We start from the raw sequence: 22589 nt of genomic DNA, 5'->3' as shown, positions 1-22589 counted from the left end.
TTTCACAGAGACTCCTTGTATCTACCCCCCTGTAGGGACTGTTATTAGGGAGTCACCTAATGTAGAATATGTGCACAGATAAGCACTCAAAGAAAAAGATGTTATTGCTGCTGTTCAGGATGTATAATCCATTTACGTATTCCACAATCCACATGCCTCCTCGCTACTTCAGAGTCCTGACATCATAGACACTCTCAGTAGCGGAGGAACTGGGTATGGCAGGGCAGTTCCACCCTTTATACCCTCCCAAAGGGCACAAAGACGAGAAGGACACATGTACCACCCTGGTGAATACTGCTGACTAGATAATCTCTGTGTGCATTGGACATGCATTCAGCTAATTAGGACTATGTATTTGGACTACACATCTCGAAAAACATCAGTTACTGTACAGGCAAGTAACCTTTTTTCCAGGTTAATTTCCCCATATAAATTAAAGAATTATCTTTCATTTCTTAATTAAAGGAAATTGTGGAGTTTAATTGCATAAAATGCATTCAATATGCTCACCCAGCAGCAAGTAACTCATGAAGTCTAAGCAGGCTAATATCCAGAGACTTGACATCTACTATGTATTTGGCTATTTCTGTCCTTGCTATCTGAGCCCCGAGCATAAGGATCATGAAACAATATCAAATCTTAAAATACAAAACTCTTCCTCTTGGAATAAAGGATGCTTCTCATGTCTTTATAAAATTTTGTTTATAAAAGCTGAACTCTGACCTCTTCTGAGGCCAGTCTGAGTCTGACCATATGTAAATGGATTGTTTCAATAGAAATAATTGTAATGGAGGAGAGCACAGAAATTATTTTTGCTGTAAATCCCTGGGGGTGAGTGGTAGTTGCCAAAAGAACAGTCACAGTCATTGGTAGCACTGTCATTGATCTCTCCTTCTTCTGATGACTTGGCTAGTGACAGAGGAAAGACTTGAACAAATACAATTTATCTGATCCTGTCTTGCATATTCTCCTATCAGCCAGAAAACAATCTACAAATTCCTTCTATTCTCCCTTTTACAGAAGTAGTTAGCCTTGTGTCTACCCCTCTCAATCATACTAGAATATTTTACCAAGATATTCCAGTCTTTGATGACAAGAAGGAACTTCCAAATAGAATAGCTTACATTATATTTGCTTTGAAAATTGGCATTTAAGCAACTGGCAGTTATTTTTAAACTTTTGGGAGAGGGTTAAATAAAGCTTAGACTTGTATCCAATCTTCAGCTTTCAAACTAAGGGAGATCTGAAAGCTAACATCTCCTGTGTGGTGAGGTGCCAGCGTTTGTTCACTGATCTTCAGTGAAGAGGGGGCTAACTCCAACTCAGCTTTCCACTCCCCTTGCGCTGGTTGCCTAGGCCTAGGTCTGTAAGAGTGAGTGCTTAGGATACAGAGGAGAGAGACTACCTGGCTCCATAGAGTTCAACCCCAACCTGGGCATCTTCTGACTCTATTCTGCTGGACGGACTGTTTTATTTGTTGTGAACGTTCAATTTTTTACTTCAAGGACAAACCTTGAGGAAGATGACTGACTGACTGACAGTCTTTTGTTTTCTGGTTTTTTGCTGCTGAGCAATTCTGTACTCTCTTGAGCCCCCAAAACTGGTGACATTAGGTTTCTCTCTTGTTCAACAGTGCTAGGAAGGAGAGTGGAAGAACTATCAGCAGTATGCATGCCCTGTAGACACTATACTTTCTCTCAGTTTAAGGAAAGCACAGTAATCTAGTTCAAAAGTGGTTAACATGTGTCCCATTATTTTACTTGGGATTTGTCTAATCTGCAGCATAGTGCTCTGAAAATGTAAATCCTACATGTTAATGCATCATTTCCATTTTTAAAAAAAATGAAGGCGACCGTGTGTGGTAATGATTGCCTTACACAGGGTTTTCTCTGAGCTTTAGAAAAAGAAAACTTTAGAAAAAAAAAAAAAAGACTTCAGTAGAATGTTAGAAACAATTCTGTTGTTCCAGTAGAACCTTAAAAACAGCAGTCATTCCTGACCAGATCTTCTCAGTCTGTTCTAAGTTAAACATATTTATAGAACTATGAGCCACATTCTGTAACAAAGAAAGAAAGAAAAAGAGAAATTCAGGATAAGTGACGATTTGCTTGAGCCTGTCTGTCATCTCCAGTTTGGTGGTAGTTTGATTGTTGACTATTTCTGCAAGCATCAGTGAGGAGTTCTGACACATAGTGCGTGTGGTCTTCGTTCAGGTCTAACACACAATGATTCCTGTTATAAATTTTCTTTTTGGGAGTGAAAATCTGATCTAAATTAGGAAATAAATATTGAGGCTTTAGGAATCATCTCTTACCGGCTTAATTAAAGACTGTATTACTGTTCTGTGTAAAGAATAACGCACAGTAAAATATTCAACTGCTTATAAAACATGATATGTCTTGTGAGATTTGTTCTCTGCGCTTCACACTTTATTAATGGCATTATTTTTATTGCAACATTGCAGTACAGTGAGTGATATAATCACTGTGTCTAGGGATTATGGAGAGTGTGGGTAGTACAGGATCAGGATAGGTATGTGTGAGGAAGTAGCTGCTGAAGAGGAAATAAAAGAGGGTGGTAGAATTCCCAAATAAACTGTATCAGTCAGAGTCTAAGTGCCATAGCTTCCATCCCAAAGAAACCTGCTCTGCCCCCAGGAATCTGTAATTCTGACTCTCACCTCAACTTTATCCTAAGGATCCTGGCTGAGAATGGAATCTTAGAGCGATCTCAAATGAGAGAAGTCTGGATCTGTCTGTCCAGTTAAGCACTTCATCTAAGATATCTACTAACTCCATATGCTTATGTCTCAACTTGCCAAGTCCCCAAAGATGGAACATTGGCTTTTAAAATCGCTAATGCAGATTTAAATGAAGGGTGAAGCTATAGCTACAGAGGAAAGAAGCTTGAAATGATGTAGGATTTGACAATTACAGCATGCATCAAGTTTTCTATATCTTTTATGATTCAGCATTTCTAAAGCTAGTAGTCTACAGTAAATATGGGAAATAACAGCAGGCTTTGTGTAGTGGAAATAAACTTAAGTCTGAAATGAATGATTAACCTTGCAATGAGGTCATGTGAAGAGGTGTTACTGACTCATTAACTACTTTTTGGGTCCACAAGTGGATCTTTGCCCAAAGTCAATGTGTGTGTTAGGGCAGAGCTGGGAGGATGCTGGTAAAAGGGGTGATGGCTTAGAAAAACAGCTCTAAAGACTTGTCAGGTTACAGTTGGAAGGCCCTCTTTTAGAGACCAGCTGGCTCATGCAAATACTTGTTCTCATGACTGAGATTTTCAAGTTCATACAGACTGCAAATTTGCAGCTTTGCACAAAAATGCTAGTGTCTGAATTAATACCAGTGTATTAAGAAATTCCTTTAATCCTCTGTAGAGTTTGTGAATTATCACAAGTGTCTAACCGAAGGATAAAAGTATAATACATTTCAAAGGTAGCATTCCAGTAGTAATATTCCTTAAGCTGCCCTGGATACATTCCTTCTAAATAGCTGGTCCATCTGCATGATTAAACATTTTTTGTGCTTTGTCTTTAACATTGATACCATGTAAACACCTCCTCCTGGCTCTTTCATATTTATCTTCAGATGGGTCATCAACTCCTTATGTCTGGTTCTAATCTACAAATCCTTTTGTTCAGAAAGGTAATGTGGACTCTATATAATGAGAATCCTTCTTCTCGTAAATGTATGACTAGCATTTCGGTCTACCAAGGACAGCCAATGAATGAATCACCAAATCTGTATCCATTTTCCATATCCCTCCATAATAAATGCTAATAGTATGGAAATAATACCCATCTGATAAGACTTTTGTTTGTGTTTCATCATTAGTCACATTATTAAATAAGAATATAAGAATGGTCATACTGGATCAGAACAATGGTCCATCTATCCCAGTATCCGCTCTCTGACAATGGCCAATGCCAGATGCTTCAGAGGGAGTGAACAGAACAGGGCAATTTCGAGTGATCCATCTGGTATCGTCCAGTCCCAGCTTCTGGCAGCTGGAGATGTAAGGACACTTGTATCCATGATCATCTTGGCTAATAGCCATTGATCGACGTATCCTCCAGGAACTTATATAATTTTCTTTTGAACCCAGTTATGGTTTTGGCCTTCACAACATTCCTTTGACTGTGCCTTGTGCGAAGAAGTACTTCCTTTTGTTTGTTTTAAACCTACTGCCTATTACATTCATTATATAGGGATCTGCTGTGACAGAGTGTTTCTTCAAGGGTGTGGGGACTCATGCTCATTGTGCATTAGCACAAGTTATTCCTTTTTATGGAATTTAAATAATATTTTGCAGTGCTATAGGTCTTTTCCTTCACAGTCATTCATTAATTAAGCCTCACTTCACCCCTTTATGGCAGATAAAAATAAAGAGCTCAGAAAAGTGCTCTCCAGTAGAGTGGGGTATGTAAGTTGTTTAACAACGTACAGGGAAATTACCTGATAATTTAGGATAAGAAGTGAAGAAAAATCCAGTATTCAATTGAAATTGTAGGGAGGATGTATATAAGCAGAATATAATTACCATAGTTTGGCCAGCAGACTAGGAATTAATTAATTAATTAATGTTCTCATTTTTAACAACAAAAACGTAAAAATTCAGAAAGTACCATGGAATCTTTTCACGATCACAAACTTCCGGGGCCTTGATTTTACTTCTCATCCAAAAGAGAGCATTTCCAGTAGTGCCTCCTAGCTTCATGCCAGGGCACTGGTTTGGTGTTGATTCCAAATAAATAGTTACTACCTGCTGAATGCTCAACACCAATTTTTGTAGTATTTGAATTGGGCTGACTGTGCTTAACTTGGGAGATTGCCGAGGCAGAGTAGCAAAAAAGAGCTCGATACACCAACAAATATGCACTAAACTTTTGTATCACTCTCAGTGCTTAGATCCCACTGCCAATATGCATTAGTTGCAAGATGGAAGAATATGATATGTAAATGAGTATTATGGTCAGAAATTTTATTTACTATACTGTACATGCCTATTTCCAAGACGGCATATACAACTTCTAGCCATCATGGTTTTATGCCAACTCCAGTAGCTGGAGGAAGGTGTTTATAGCATATATATGAGCAAAATGACCATTATGTGAATTGATAGTTTATAAACCAGGGGAAAAATTGACTCTGTTTTGTACTTGTGTGTATCATTAAACTTGAGCCTATGCCAATGTGAGATTATTTGTTTCCATAATAACAAAAGTACTTCATTTTGGGGAAGGGAGAACAAGACAAGCCTGAAAAACAGAAATGTAACAAATTAAGATGAAATGTAGCATTAATCTAATTTGTGAAGATGTGGAACAATCCAGCATTTGCCCCCAGGAAATTGATTGGATGATCTAATAGGTCATCATCATCTATATCCTCCTTGGGTCTACATGGTGTACGTTTTTACTGTCACTCTTTGGAAAGGTCTGAGTAAGTGACTAGTGAGTCACATTCTCGATACATATGTGTATAGTTTGGATGCCCGCAAACACTTGGGCATGTCCACAAACACTGTGGACTTTCACCGTTCCTTTATCAAATTGTTTTAGCTGGGTTTTCCCACTGGGTGTCATGGCGGCATGATGACTGTCATTTGAAAAGATAAATGATTAGACCTTTAAGCTCTTTCTAACTCTTCATGTAGCAGACAGTGTTGTGTAGTGTATATTTTTCAGACTCTGCTGCAGAAACAATATGACCTAAATATTTAATCAGGCTTTGCAGAATTGGCTTTTTTTCATGGCTCCAGATTAATCTAGTTTCTCTGACCTAATATGTGTGGCATGCATGTCTTGAAGACTTAAAATCAAAACCTTACTTTTTCTTAGCAATTTTAAAGATTTATAACCTTAATAAAATCTCTCTGCCATTTGTTGAGAGCCAGATTATGAACTACAATAACTGAAATGTTAATCAATATTTGGAATTACTTCCTTTTTGAATATGTCTGGATACGCTGCTTTAGACTTTCTTGTGTTAACAGAAGGGGTGAAGCACAATATTCACAAACTGAAACACACTTTCTATGCCACATCTCAGTCATTTTGTTAGTTTGGATCTGTGTACTCATAAGGACATTGGCTCAGTACAGTTTGCATTTGATTCTTCTGTATATTTGTTATAAAACTTCAGCTGACTTGAGTAGAGGAAATATCTACTTTTGATTACTTAAATTCTTTTTTGGGGGGTAGAAATGTAAATAAATAAGAAGTTAAGCTGTTCTGTAGACTTTGTTGGATGCTGGGAACCAGGTCTTTAAATCTATCCTTGAAGTTTGAGAAGAAAAGTCGTATAAGAATTTCATGTGTTTAGCATTTTTGTATTTTTTCCTTCATATTTCTTGGGGCTCTAGGCTTATGTGCGATATTTTAAATGTATAGGATTCAGGATAAAAATCTTAAATGACTTCTTCCAAATGAAAACCCAGCCCACACGATACAAATTGCACAACCTCCTTCATCCGACCATACTGTCTCACTAAGCCAGTCACAAAGGACGTGTCCGGTTCCTGTGCTGTAGCCTGTCTTTCCTTGTAACAGGGTGACAATGTTTTCTGTTGACCCACCCTGTTAGCGGGTATTGGAGCACTGCATAAAGCTGCTGACTGATTCTGTTAACTGTTGTGACAAGGGAGGCTCATTAACTCTGCCTTGGATATAAGAGAGGTAGGACTGGCTTTTTGGGCACAGGGAGCTGGGGTTTAGAACAGAGAGGGCATCTTCATTGAAACTCTAGGAACAGCCAGGCTTGGGAGAAAGCTTAGGCTAAGGTTTATGTTTTCTTGTTTTGAGCTACCACTAAAAGCTATGACCCAGAAAGGGGCTAAACTTGGAGTAAAGTGTGTGTAGATTCTGTCCAGAGGAGGGTGAGAATACCACCTACTTACAACCCACTAACGCTTGCAGAACTTCAGTGAGTGACACTGGCTAAAAACTGGAGAGAAGATATTAAATTTGTGCCCTTGAGACACTTCTGTACAGTCACAGGGGTAGAGAGCTCATTTCAGAATTAAGAAATTTTTATCTTCAGAGTATCATGAAAATTCCTTTCAGCAAGAGAGACTGAGTAGATACAACTGGGCTTCAAAACAAAACAAAACAAAATCTTCCCTCCTCACAATAGTTCAGCTGGTTGGGATTTTGTAGACATTATGGAGAATAAACCTTTCTTTGCCTCCTTCAAAGCCACAATACACAATAAAAGTTGTTTGTTTGTTTGTTTTTTAACTTTTGGAAGCATTAATTTGTCTATTTGATAAATACCACAATCCATTGCAGAAGTTTGCAATGTATAAAGTTGGCACAGATAACTTAAAAAATGCTGCCTGGTAGGTGTGATGGCTTAGTTAATAGTGCGAGCAACCTTAAGTTTCCTGCTCTGTTAAAGAGACGGTAAAGCATGTCATTAATTTAACTGGGGTTTAACAAACACTCGCATTTGGGTTTATATTACATACATAAGAATATAAGACTGGCCATACTGGGTCAGACCAAAGGTCCATCTAGCCCAGTATCCTGTCTTCCGACAGTGGCCAATGCCAGGTGACCCAGAGGGAATGAACAGAACAGGTAATCATCAAGTGATCCATGTCCTGTCGCCCATTCCCAGCTTCTGGGAAACAGAGGCTAGGAACAACATCCCTGCTCATCCTTCCTGGCTAATAGCCATTGATAGACCTATCCTCCATGAATTTATCTAGTGCTTTTTTGAACCCTGTTATAGCCTTGGCCTTCTCAACATGCTCTGGCAAAGAGTTCCACAGCTTGACTGTGCGTTGTGTGAAAAAATACTTCCTTTTGTTTGTTTTAAACCTGCTGCTTATTAATTTCATTTGGTGGCCCCTAGTTCTTGTGTTATGAGAAGGTGTAAATAACACTTGCTTATTTACTTTTTCCACACCAGTCATGATTTTATAGACCTCTGTCAGATCCCCCCTTAGTCGTCTCTTTTCCAAGCTGAAAAGTCCCAGTCTTTTTAATCTCTCCTCATACGGCAGCCGTTCCATACTCCTAATCATTTTTGTTGCCCTTTTCTGAACCTTTTCCAAGTCCAGCATATCTTTTTTGAGATGGGGTGACCACATCTGCATGCAGTATTCAAGATGTGGGCATACCATGGATTTATATAGAGGCAATATGATATTTTCTGTTTTATTATCTATTTCTTTCTTAATGATTCCCAACATTCTGTTCGCTTTTTTGACTGCCGCTGCACACTGAGTGGATGTTTTCAGAGAACTATCCACAATGACTCCAAGATCTCTTTCTTGAGTGGTAACAGCTAATTTAGGCCCCATCATTTTATATGTATAGTTGGGATTTTGTTTTCCAATGTGCATTACTTTGAATTTCATCTGCCATTTTGTTGCCCAGTCACCCAGTTTTGAGAGATCCTTTTGTAGCTCTTCGCAGTCTGCCTGGGACTTAATTATCTTGAGTAGTTTTGTATTAAAAATAAAACAAGTTTATTAATCAGAAAGACGTAGATTTAAGTGATACCAAGTATAAGTCATAAAGCTAGAAAGGGTTACAAGTAAGCAAAAGCAAAATATGCTTCTAAGATTAAAACCTGATTTAATTAAAACCTGAGTCTTTTATTCAAGAAAAAGGAGTGTTTCTCACCAAGTCTCTTTTCAGGCAATGGATCATTAATTCTGGTTAGGATCCTTTACAGGGTCCAAAGTGCTCAGTTTCTTTATCTCTTCAGGTAAAAGGACAATTTAGGGGTTTGCTCCCCCTCTCTTTATAGAGCAGTAAGCCTTTGAAATGTATTCTTAGATAACGTTCCTTTTCTCCTGCTGGGAGGAGATGCCATGCAGTCTGGTGAAGACTTCATGCTGGTTCCTCCCCTGCTGGTGATAGATGAGTGGTTGCAACCTCCTCTTGTTAGCTTGATGGCTTTGTGTATGTTTTATGTAAATGCATGTCCAGTGTCTCTCGATTTACCTTGGAGACACATTGAAGCAGGTGGAACCACATTCCTTTGTCTGGGGAGGGGTGGGTACCTTGTGTCCTATCTGGGACACATTTTAAGAACATAATGTCAGCACACGTTTGTAACTTTGCATATGGTACCCATACATACACCACGCAATAATATTAATGATCAGTGAATTGTGAGTTTTCCAGTGATAAATTACATGCCCCTTTTGGTTACGTATCATAACTGTGTGCCAGTTGGCATTGGGGTGCTTTTAGGATCACAGACATGATGAGGAGGATATCAAGAGGATAGTAAAAATACACTTATGCTTCTCACATGTCTAGTGACTATAGGATAGGCTGGGGAGGCCCCTAAAATCTTCTGGTGGAACTTTTATGGAATGGGGAGGCAGTGGATAATAGCAGTGACTGCTGCATGCTTCCTCCTCATCTCACATATGTCTCTGGGCCAGATTAGAAGAGGCCACAAGCAGGGGAGAGAGCATTGCGGTAGATGTCAAAACTGTAGGTCAGAGAAGATAAATAAACCTCCAGCTAGAGCAGACAGGCATGCCCAGGTGATGGAAGATTCATTCCTTCAACTAACTCTGCTGCAGCTTGAACTTTTTAGGTACATTTTGGTTTAAAAGGCAATTACTGTTTTTGCAGTTAGCATATTATTAACTCTTTTCACCTTGATTTTAGTGTCTATTAGATTCCTGTCTTCCCTTTCCTCCTGTTTTTTCTAGCATTGCAGAACTACCAACTGTGGTATATAACCTATTGCTTAAATCAGCTTCTGTACCAGATAACTGGAGGATAGCTAATGTAATGCCAATTTTTAAATAAGGCTCCAGAGGCCATCCTGGCAGTTACAGGCCAGTAAACCTAACTTCGGTACCAGGCAGATTGCTTGATGGTAAAGAACAGAATTATCAGACACAGATAAACATGATATGTTGTGAAAGAGTCAACACAGCTTTTCTAAAGGGAAGTCATGCCTCACCAATCTCTTACAATTCTTTGAGGGTGTCAACTAACATGTGAACAAGGATGATCCTGTGGATATAGTATACTTGATAAAGTCCCTCACTAAAGGCTCTTAAGCAAAGTAAGCAGCATGTGATAAGAGGGAAGGTCCTGTTATGAATATGTAACTGGTTAAAAGATAGGAAACAAAGGGTAGGAATAAATAGTCAGTTTTCACAGTGGAGAGAGGTAAATAGAGGGGGTCCCCACAAAGATCTGTACTGGGACCTGTGCTGTTTAATATATTCATAAATGATCTGGGAAAAGGGGTAAAAAGTGAGGTGGCAAAGTTTGTAGTCAATACAAAATTATTCAAGATAGTTAAGTCCAACGCAGACTACCAAGAATTACAAAGGGATCTCACAAAACTAGGTGACTGAGCAATAAAATGGCAGATGAAATTCATTGTTGATAATTGCAAAGTAATGCACATTGGAAAACATAATCCCAACTATACAGACAAAATGATGGGATCTAAGTTAGCTATTACCACTCAAGAAAGAGACCTTGGAGTCAGCGTGGATAGTTCTCTGAAAATGTCTGCTCAGTGTGTAGCACCAGTTGAAAAGTGAGCAATATTAGGAGTGGGATAGATAAGAAGACAATAAATATCATGGTGCCATTACATAAATCCTTGATATGCCCACATCTTGACTATTGTGTGCATTTCTGGTCACACCATCTCAAAGAAGATATATATTAGAATTAGAAAAAGTGGAGAGAATGGCAACAAAAATGATGAATGATATGGAACAGCTTCCATATGAGGAGAGATTAAAAAGACTAGGACTGTTCATTTTAGAAGAGAGATGACTAAGGAGGGATATGCTGGAGGTCTATATAATTAGGATTGGTGTGAAGAAAATGAATAAAGAAGTGTTATTTACCCCTTCACATAATACAAGAACCCCCAATGCAATTAATAGGCAGCACATTTAAAACAAACAAAAGGAAGTATTTCTTCACACAACACACAGTCAACTTGTGGAACTAGTTGCCAGGGGATGTTATGAAGGTCAAAAGTATAACTGGGTTCAAAAAAGAATTATATATGTTCATGGAGGATAGGTCCATCAATGGCTATTAGCCAAGATGGTCAGGACTGCACCCCTATTATTTGGGTGTCTCTAAGCCTCTGACTGCCAGAAGATGGGGCTGGATGACACGGGTGGATCACTTGATAATTGCTCTGTTCTGTTCGTTTCTTCTGAAACTTCTGTCGTTAGCCACTGTCAAAAGACAGGATTCTGGGCTATATTGACTATTGGTCTGATCCAGTATGGCCATTCTTATGTTCCTGTCACTTTGGTCTCTGAAATAGTAATGCTAATCTCTTATTTAAATTACTTTCTCTATGCACATTTCATTTTCTTTTGTTTTGTCATTGTAAGGTCTTGGGCAGAGGTGGGCAAACTTTTTGGCCCGAGGGGTACATCTGGGTGGGGAAATTGCATGCAGGACCATGAATGTAGGGCTGGGTCAGGGGGTTGGGGTGCAGGAGGGAGTGCGGGGTGTGGGAGGGGGTGCGGTGTGTAGGAAGGGGCTTGGGGCAAGGGGTTGGGGTAGAGGAGGGGTGTGGGGTGTACAAGGGGGCTCAGGGAAGGGGGTTGGGGTGAGGGAGGGGGCTCAGGGCAGGGGTGCAGGGAGGAGTGCAGGAGGGGGACTCAGGGCAGAGGGTTGGAGTGCAGGAGGGGGCTCAGGGCAGGGAGTTGGGGTGCGGTGTGCAGAAAGGGTTCGGGGTGCAGGCTCCGGCCTGGTGCTGCTTACCTGGAGTGGCTCCGGGGTGGCAGCGGCACGTACCGGGGCCAGGGCAGGCTCCCTGGCCCTGCGCTGCTCCCAGAAGCGGCTGGCACCCCATCCCTGCAGCCCCTGGGGGACGGGGGGACAGAGGGCTCCACGCGCTGCCCTCGCCTGTGGATACGTCCCCCGAAGCTCCCATTGGCCGCGGTTCCCCATTCCCGGCCAATGGGAGCTGTGGGGGGCGGTGTGTGCAGGTGAGGGCAGCACACAGAGCCCTCTGCTCCCCCTCCCACAGGGGCCACAGAAACGTGGTGCCGGCTGCTTCTAGGAGCGGCGCGGGGCCAGGATAGGCAGGGAGCCGTGACGGGCCAGATCCAGCCCATGGGCTGTAGTTTGCCCACCCCTGGTCTTGGGTCTTATTTTGATTCTTACAATAACTTCCAGATCATTAAGAATTTGATATCTTTAGATTTAATGGAGCAGATGAGAAAATTTTATTACTAATAACTTCTCAGATTTATGCATCATATAACCCTGGAAATATTTATATGGTGAGAAGACACTAGAGATGTTTTACTATTTTCATTATCTCAGAAAATGGCAAAGTTTCATCTTTTAACTAAGAACAACTGTTTTTGATGGGATAACTCCAGACCACACTTAATGATTTCCCAGGCTCCAGTTACCCAGAGGTTCCAAATTTGAACTATTGGAAGTTGATATTGAGTCCTTAACATTTTACTATCAAATCTCAAGATATTCAGTTTGATGTTTTACTATTTAAAAGAGGAAAATGCACAAATCTAATTTGCTGTGCTGGTGCATCTTTTTCTTTTTAAAGGATAAAATACATGCTTGGGCTTTTTGTGTTTAGGATTAAATATCTATCTATCTATATCTATGTATAGTGTGTGTGTGTGTATATATATATATAGAGAGAGAGAGAGAATGTGTACGCATGTGTGAATGCACATATCCCTACCGCTCAGTATTTAACAGTATTCTTCATTTGCTGTAATCGTTTGTTTTTCAGAAATTTTAATAATAAATTGCAAATACAAAATAGGCATTTGCTTTAAAATGAAAATAGTCAACCCAATAAAATTATTAAAAATAACAAAATTTCCCATAGCATTTGATTGTAGCTTGAATGCCCATTGGAAAGTTAGTTTTCAGACTCTGGTTAAGATCCATGTTTAAACTAGTATTGGCTCTGGCTTCCAAATTTCACTGTTGTTTTTCTTTACATACACGTATACTGAGAGAGTTATGCCTTGGTTATATACAGAGTTGGCCCAGTTTAACCTGAAGTCATTTTAAAAACTGGTTTAGTTAAACTGGTGTAAAACAGTGTGGACATTCTTTAATTCAGTTTAATTTATATTACTCTTATATTTAAATTTATATTAATAGCTTAAATCAATTCAATGCTAAATTAAGTTAAATGCGTATAAGCCAGGTTTATGATTAAGAGTGTTTATTCGCAAAAAGAACAGGAGTACTTGTGGCACCTTAGAGACTAACAAATTTATTAGAGCATAAGCTTTCGTGGGCTACAGCCCACTTCTTCGGATGCATATAGAATGGAACATATATTGAGGAGATATATATACACACATACAGAGAGAATGAACAGGTGGGAGTTGTCTTACCAACTCTGAGAGGCCAATTAAGTAAGAGGAAAAAAAAAACTTTTTGAAGTGATAATCAAGATAGCCCAGTACAGACAGTTTGATAAGAAGTGTGAGAATACTTACAAGGGGAGATAGAGTCAATGTTTGTAATGGCTCAGCCATTCCCAGTCCTTATTCAATCCTAAGCTGATTGTATCTAGTTTGCATATCAATTCCAGCTCAGCAGTCTCTCGTTGGAGTCTGTTTTTGAAGTTTTTCTGCTGTAAAATAGCCACCCGCAGGTCTGTCATTGAATGACCAGACAGGTTAAAGTGTTCTCCCAGTGTTTATTCGGCAGTTTATAGGTTAAACTGGTTCAACTTTGAATATAGATAAGGCCTAACATATAGATGGCACAGTCTTGCCTTGCTATTTGGAACCATGGAAGTGGGGATAGCAGAGCAGTGCTGCCCACAGAAAGAATCCCACAGCCATCTATTATTTATTTCTTTATATTGCAGTGGTACCCAGAGATCCCAATCAGAATTGAGGCTCTGCTGTGCCGGGACTGTACAAACATACAAAGACATGGCCCATATTTTGAAGAATTTATAATCTAAACTGCAATCTGATTCAGGGGAGATTTGTACATTGAGACTATGCCTTTGCTTCAGAGTTAACTTGGGCTGTTTCTTGGGTGTTGTCCCTAACTCCTCTCCAGTCCACACGCACAAACCTCTCCTGAATTTGGTGGTGCTTTAAACCCAAGCTAGCTGGCCCAGCTGGTGATATAGGCTAGAGCTCCGGTACTGCTTTCGTACTGCTTTCGCTCAAGCTAGTAACCCCGCACACTTTGCACTGAATATGCAGGTTAAATCACTCAAGTGCTGATAATCCTCCAGTGCTTTCCCACAATCCCTCCATGTGCTCAGAGAGACAGACAAGTTCTGTCTCAATTCACTAGGAAGGAATCATAGAGCAACTCAGCTTACCACAGGAGATATGCCCCCAGAAGTCCTAGCCCCACACACTGGTGAGTGCAGCACCAGAGAGGACACAGTAACTTGGGTACAACTTTGCAGTATGGCTGCTCACACATGGGTTAGGCTAACACAGGGATCTCAAACATGCGGCTGGCCCACGGAGTTATTTGCTGCGGCCCGCCAAGCTCCCCACCCGGCCCGCCCCCCTGGAGTTATTTCCTGTGGGTGCCAAGCTCCCCTCACCCGCAGCGTGTCGCGTTCCCACTCCTCTGCCTACCTTCAGGCGCTTCCCGACGGCGGCGCTTAGCGCTTTCCAGGAGGGAGGGGGAGGAGCGGGTAGCCGCATGCTCAGGGGAGGAGGCGGAGAAGAGGCGGGGCAAGGGTGGGGATTTGGGGAAGGGGTTGGAATAGGGGCAGGGAGGGGGTGGAGTTGGGGTGGGGACTTTGGGGAAGGGATTGGAATGGGAGCAGGGAAGGGGTGTGAAGAGGCGGGGCAGGGGTGAGGCCTCATGGAAGGGGTGGAGTGGGGGTGGGGCCGGAGGGGGGGACTTTTGTATCTTTATATGAAAAGGTGTCAGTGATGCGGCCCTCGGGCCAATGTACTAGTCCTCATGTAGCCCTTGTGGTGATTTGAGTTTGAGATCCCTGGGCTAACGCATGTGATTGGCACATGGGTCTGGGCACTTGAATTAGATCTGCAATGAAGACACATCCTGAGTTATACTTTATGAACTTGAATGGTATCACCCCTTGCTACTTCTGTACACTGCAACATATGTGCTATGGACAGGAGGACTGGCTATATGCCCATAAAGTGCCAGATTTGATTGTAAGCCATTTGAGGTAAAGACCATATCTATCTTCCATGAAATGTCTAGCACACTTTTGGGGGATAGTAAATAATTATAGTATGCAGCCCTATAAGGTTGTGGTCTAGTGTCCAGACTGAAAACCACTCTGTCACTCAAGCACTTTGAGTGCTGAATTGCTGGGTGGGGGAGCAGTAATAACGGTGGTTACTCTTTCTTTCTCCATCTAGTATGCCCCGTAACAGAGGTCAGAATTTTACTCACAGAACATTGAACCAAAATAAAAGTAATTGGGTAAATAATCTTCAGTTCTTCAGTAGAATATATGGAATACTATTCAGCATTTTATTCTGGGCCAAGTTTTTCCTAAGATTTCCTCTCTTTTTAAATATTAGCATGAGCTAAAAGATAATTTAAGGAATTTTCTGGGGAATGTGCCACTTTCTGTACCCTGCGCAAATTGCCTGAGTCTTCTCTTTGGTCACTGCGTGTGTGTGATCTAATCTGTCGTGTGCATACACTACTCCATTACTATACAATAACTAATGATATACATTTTTTGTGGATCTAAAGTGTGTACACATGGTAGTGTGACAGCAGTACAGTATATTGCAGGTGAACTGTTCTATTGATCAGCTTGTCCTCCAATAAATTCATGAGTGCGAGGACATCGTGTGAAACAGCATTGATACATATTATATGAACTTTGACTCAAGAGTGATCAACATATTTTCAGGGTTTCTGTCCACATGTTGTTGTATTATTAACACTAAAGCCAAACATCTCAGAGTGATTTCCCCAGAACCCTCGCCATCTGCCAACTCTAAGACAGAAGTGTATATTTCTTGAAAATAAATCCAAGAGGTTTCTCATGGAAGGACTGACCAACCCTGTTCTAATATCTAGAAATAACTGATAGGCTGTCTCCACTGCTGGAATTTTAGGGTGCATAAGTACTTCAAAGTAATGATTCAGTAATTCTACATGACTTTTTCACTCCTCTGGGGTAAGATGTCATTTTCCATAAAGCCAGTTAAATTCTACATGACTTTTTCACTCCTCTGGGGTAAGATGTCATTTTCCATGAAGCCAGTTAAATTCTATGAATATTCTCATTTTTTTCTGGTAACGTTGTAAACCAGGTCCGCAGGCTTATGTGTTCGTCTTCAAGCCAAGTTAAAAGTTAGCTTAAAATTTTATTTAATTTTTTTGTGTGTTTACAAGCCCCCAAACTTGGCAAACTCCCCAGCACATGACCATAGACTATCAGTTCTTTCTGCCTTTCTAATTTTTTGTTGTTTTAGTTTGAACTGCTACTTTGCTCTGTTTGGCATCTTCTGCTGAGTGTCGGCACAAAACCTCTTTGGACATAAAACATTAATTGGCTTTCTTAAAGGAAAATTCCTCTTTCTGTTTTTCTCCCTTTACCCTTGTCTTTCAGTTATGCCTGCCGCCACTTGCGGAGATATGTATATGTCTTGGACAAACTGTATTTCCCTCACTCTCACTGCTCTACGCTGCAGCATTGCTTCTCGACCCTCAGTGACAATGGAGAGGAACTTTTGTCTTTAACTTGTTCTCACATTCTCAGATCCTATGCTTCCAGGTTATTAACCTCTGCTCTGCATTTATTGCATGCTGCATGCTGTGTGTGACTGATCTTTGCATGCTTAAGTGAACAGATGTAAAACATGAAATGGTCAAGGGGGTTATTTGTATCTTTAATATCATACAACTAATGGCATCCTAAATATGCGTCATAACAAGTGTGGTATAAATAGAGGACCTACGGTTGTTTTGTGGTACACAACATAGTGTCTGTCACCATAAGTCAAGCACAAGCTTTCATAAGTTGTGTGTAGCCTTTGGAAGCTTTAGATTTTTACATTAGATACAAATTATGTTAATATTCTTCCAGAACTTCATAATATTTAAAATATAAGGCTATAATATTCAAGCTACTGCATAATTATGTATTTGCTTTGCACTGCAGAGCTGGTATAGCGATGCATCTGTCTTAAATACAAGCCTGAGTCCTGTTGTTGCAGATATTCTGTACAGCAATGTTGGTTTAGGGAATGGAGATAGAGCCTTCTCTCTTTTCTTGCACCTTACTTCATTTCAGTTTCATGATCGCTCATACCTGAGAGCTGCCATTTTTTTACATATCGTCGTAGACTAGATTAGACATCATGGGGAGAGTAATGAATAGCCATCAATCCCAAATAACAATAGAAAGTCACCATCTTTAGTCCAGAATTGTTAGATCATACATAAAAACATTAAAATAGAAAGAAATGTTTTAAAATCTCTACTAGGAAGGACAAAACATAAGGTATTTTTTTAAAAATAAAAATAATTCTAAACATAGTATTCTGTTGACTAGGTAGATAATTTAATGTATTATGCCAAGAGTTTTTAGGAAAACAAGGAAAAAATTGCATGACAAAATTGACCAGAACATGGAAAGAATCCAGAATGGAAATGCAGCTTCCCAGCAAAGCAAGCATACAATAGCAACAGACCACACAGTAAACATAAGTAAAACCAGCTTGATTATCAAGGGAAGAAGAAACTGTGGCATGCAAGTTGAAATAGCTCTGTTTGTATGAATTTTATAGTAGTCCATAATGATGGGGAATTATGCCAAAGAATCCTAACAGGCAATGAAAATCTAGCTATCCCAGAAGCAATCACCAACTAATTAGGAAGAGAAGACACTATTTAAAAAAAATGTAAAGAATACAAAGGCATTGCTTAAAAGTAATAGTAATAATAATGAAGAAAAATTCGCAGGCTAAATGTTATGCTGTGCTAGAGACTGAAATCCTATACACATAATGACATGGTTTAATATAAAATTATTCTGTGTATTCATTTGTTAGTTATATATCTGTATTATTAATAAATATATGTATTGTGGTAGTGCCCAAATGACCCATTTTGGCTTGAGGCCCCTGACTATAGTTTATGAACTAAAATGCTAATTAATCTGCAGAACTCTAGAAAATCTATTAAAATGGATATTGTTGAGCCTAATTTTATTTAGTTGCATTAGTATTAATCCAGAATAACTGAACACGCTTATACCAATTCTGTGTAACACTTGGGCTGCCCTGAACAGCAATTATGTCCCAGATGGATACTTTTGATGCTCGTGTAAGTGAAGAACTAGTAACATCATTGGCTAGAGCCATGCATCAAATAGGCAGGTTCTGTTCATGCTCCTTTCAAAGGTTTTCCAAAGCACTTCAGTCCTGAATTCCTTTGTCCCTGCTCTTCTAAACTGGGGCTTCTTCTAAGACCATGCCAATTTGTATGTTGGTTTTATGATATGGACAAATACTAACATCCCCAAAGTCGTTTGTGTTAGTAACAGAAGGGTCTGAACCCAGGTTTCTAGAGCCAAAGAAGAGAGCTCACTGATCACTATGGTACTTAGTCTCCACAGTAAAGCTGAAAATGAACCAAACCTCCATAAACACATAAAGGTGGAAAGTGTTAAATAACTGTGTCAGGATTATTGAAGTACCACACAGCAAACTGCTTAGTTTCAAATTTTCTGGTCTTACATATTATATTTTCATGGCAACAGCACTCACTGACAACAGCACTGGAATCGATTCTTGACAGTGCCCCGTCCTTGCTTATGCATGCATCTATCATCATGATGCTAGCACTAATACTGAGATATTGTTCTTGCCTGTCTATAGGAGCTCTGCCAGAGGGTTACAACTTGGAAATATCCAAGTGGAATCAGAGATTACTGCAGCAGTGGTTTAGGCAGAGTGGTGGGCAGTTCTGTCCCCACTTACCACAAAGTGTGTTTGTTTTTTAGGGCTTTGGGTATATTTATTAAGCGTTAGTTTTAAATTAAATGTAAGGAACCACTAAAAAACAAAAGAAATTAGTTTGTTCCACCTGGCGATAGAATTCCTCACCTCTAATCCCAAGCTACTACTGCAACTACTTAGTACCATAGGGATATTTCCAAGACTCCTGCAACTAAGCTGCAGGGGCAGGAAGATTAGTTACGCTTGTGCTGGCAATTACGGTGATGGGTAGAAGAGTGGAACGCACACCCAATAGAAAGTGCTCAGATAATACAGTGGTGTGGGGCAATATAAAAACCTATATAGAATAGAAAGAACCTTTCAGTCAGCACTCAGCACAATTGTAAAGCTCTTCTAAAATGGTGCAGTCAAAATGATCCAACACTGAGTGCTGGGATCGTGAAAATCATCAGTGGTTCTATCCAGTAACTATACTTATGAATTACAGTGTGTTGGGGAGGCCAAAAAAATCTTTCGTTTTGTTTACAAAATGTGTGCACTTTTTTCTCTTCCAAACATATGTTCTTGAAAATAAATAAATACAAAAAGTGACAACAGCTCACCACTTAAAATAGCTTTACAATAACAAAGCATGTAATTATGGGTAGTGGAAGGAAACAGCTTTGGTATTGGAATATTGTAAATAATGAATACATTTTAATAAACTATAGACTAACTTGACATTATTCTTTTATGAAATGTGACTTGTACACCAGTTGAGAGGTATCAGAATATATCAGCCCAACAAGTTTTGAGAATTTGGTTTTCAGTTTAAAAAGCTATCTTTTTACAAGACAGACTGGGGTTGTTGAAACCAAATACTTCAAATAAAGAACACTGCTCATGAAAATATTCAACTGCCTTTTTTGTGCTAGCTATTCCTTTTTTATATGGATAATTAATGATTTGGGAATGGAAACACCAACCAGTATGTGTTGCTGTTCTCAGCTAAAAGTAAAACTCTGTATAAATCTGTAGATAAAAAAATCAAATTCTGTGTGTTGGTATAAAAGGAGTTGGTGAAAAGCATCTAAAACGTAGGTGTTCTTACCAACAGTGTGGGTTCATGCACACATTCTGTACAAACATTACTGTAGTATTCATTATCAATAACTTGATCCTATCTTAGAGGTTGCAAATATTATTTATACTCCAAAAATCAGAAGTGAGCACGGAAAGCAATGAAGTACACCAGTTCATTAATGCTGAGCCCAGCAAAACTCCCACTGCGCTGTAGTACAGTTCCTCTGCGCTACAGCACTGTGGTCCTCATTCCAGCAAAACTCCCACTGAAATATTGGGATTTTTCCCTGAGTAAGGACAATAGAATCAGTCTCCAAAAACTGTACAAATAGTGTGTTAATCTTCTGAAGCCATGTATCTGCTCCTGTGAGGTGTTGTTCCCCTCCATAGCACCACATGGGATCAGGCATTTTATTTGCATATGTACTGTGAAGAGCAATACCATTTTAATTTTTAAAAAATGGAGGGGGGAGAGAGCATACGTCAGAGAAAAAAGGAGAGGGAGAAGGAAGGGCATCAGGGAACCTTTAGAGGTGACAGAGTTAAGAAAAATTAACACAGTTCATGCCTGCTCTTATTCATTGCAAGTTATATTTAATTTTTTTTAAAATGTACTTTAGTTGGTGGCTGTTGAATACTATTTTCACATTTTGAGACAGGTGACTTGTAAAAGCTTCTGGTGACCTGTTGTTTCTTGGATCTGTAAACATGTTTATACCACATTTGTTGAACAACAAACACTGGTTAAAATTAATGGGCTTTTAAAAGAAGAAAAGGTGGGGATGGATGTATTTGGTTATCACTTGTATTGCCTGAGCACTATCAGCCTGTGGTACCTGGTCTCGAGGCACTTAAAAAGGAGAATGCAGTTTCGGCTCTGTATTAATGACAGTGTCACTCTGGTGACTTGTGGGGATACGCATATTGGGGTTTTTATTATACCATACATTCGTGTAGAATAAATACTTGAAGCTGGGATCATAGTCTTTAGATTTGTTTGATACTGTCTTAATAATTCTGTTGTGGCTGTACTATTTATTGATTTCCATGGTATTTCTAACTCATGAAATGAAATGTATTATCCCACTTCAACCATTATGGTTTCCTTTTGGATTACATATTCATTGTGTGATGTTCTATTAGTCATGTATACTTCACTTTCTATTTCAAACCTCTTTGAGCTACAGTCAACCCTAGAGAATAACTCTAGAAAGTGAAACAGACTCCTTGATGTATGTATTAGCAAAAGGCAGCTAACAAGATAATGGTTTTGGGGATGCTAAACAAATTAAGGATAGTTTTATTTTCTGTGTGGGAGGAAGGGAGAGAGAGAAAACGAACAGGAAATAGGTTTTTGATGAGCCTGGTAAACTGAGTAAGCAAATTCATGAAGTAATAGAGCAGCAGTTCTCAAACTGGGTTGGGACCCCAAAGTGGGTCACAATCCAATTTTAATAGGGTTGTCTGGACTGGTGTTAGACTCGCTGGGGCTGAAGCAGAAGCCCAAGCCTCGCCACCAGGGGGCTGAAGCTGAAGCCCAAGGGCTTCAGCCAGGGACAGCAGGGCTCAGGCTGCGGCTTCCGCCTGGCACGGAGATAGTGGTGTGTAGTAATCTTTGTTGTCAGAAGAGGGTCACGGTGCAATGAAGTTTGAGAACCGCTGTAATAGAGTGAAAGAAAAAATTACTGGGATTTATTTCAGTTGAGCTTTTGCTAGAGGAAGAAAAGAAAAGGAATATGTTGTCAAAATTTTAGTCTTAGCTATTGTGAATATTGTTTATAATTTTATTTTAGGTTTATATAACCATAGGAACCACACAGTAAGATTATGTAGGCCCTTTTTTTTGGAGGCAAGCCCCAGTCCTGCAGAGACTTAAGCATATGCTTAACTTTACAGACCTGGGAAGTCCTAGTGCCACTGAAGTCAGTGGGGATTATTCACTTCCATAAATTTAAGCACGTGTGCAGTCATTGCAGTCTATGATTTGTATCAAGACAAAAAAAGACAGAGCCTTGTACTGTTGGAATTCAATCCCAATGTCTGATTAGAAGGAATTAAACAGAAGGAAAAGGCATTATAACTCCAGAATAAAAACAATAACTTAAGAAGATCATGGTAGGAATAAGAAGTCAGGTGTAAATTCTCAAAAGTGACTAGTGATTTTAGGTACCCAACTTGAGACTGCATCAGCACTCTGAACATCAAGTTCCTTTAAGTTATCAAGTTGGGCATCCAAAATCATTAGACACTTTGAAAAATGTAGATTTTTTTTAAGTGCAAAATGCTCAATTAGGCAAGAAACTGAGCATTCACCTTTACTTCAGTGGGACTTGACTGAGAGTTGAGGGAGATCACACTTTACAGGAGTGCGTAGCATTTTGCCGATCAAGCCATGAATGAGAAATAAACTAAACTAATAACTTGGGCTCATAAGATTGCAGTAGCAGTGCTTCAGTTACAGTTGCAATGATGTGTGCATTTTAAGTTTCCATCCCAAGCAAAATAATGGAGTGGCTGATACAGGACTAAATAGAGAATTAAGAGAGTACTATAATTAATGTCAATCAGCAGGGCCGGCTCCAGCATTTCTGCCGCCCTAAGCAACAACA

General features: G+C 39.7%; 1 protein-coding gene across 3 annotated transcripts in view; it reads left to right on the top strand.

Moving 5' to 3' along the window:
* DYM (dymeclin) overlaps positions 1-22589 on the top strand; it is a 348564-nt gene that overhangs the window by 221892 nt on the left and 104083 nt on the right. The window contains exon 15 of one of the 3 annotated variants that reach the window (XM_065405940.1): positions 16566-16730. The exons of the other annotated variants lie outside the window; for them this stretch is intronic. Within the exon in view, the coding sequence (XP_065262012.1) occupies positions 16566-16730 (165 nt within the window). The remainder of the gene's footprint in view (positions 1-16565; positions 16731-22589) is intronic. 3 annotated transcript variants of the gene reach the window in all.

Source organism: Emys orbicularis, chromosome 6, assembly GCF_028017835.1.
Source record: "Emys orbicularis isolate rEmyOrb1 chromosome 6, rEmyOrb1.hap1, whole genome shotgun sequence".
NCBI classification, from domain to species: domain Eukaryota; kingdom Metazoa; phylum Chordata; order Testudines; family Emydidae; genus Emys; species Emys orbicularis.
Note: the sequence above shows the minus strand (reverse complement) of the source record. Positions and strands in the feature narration are given on the sequence as shown.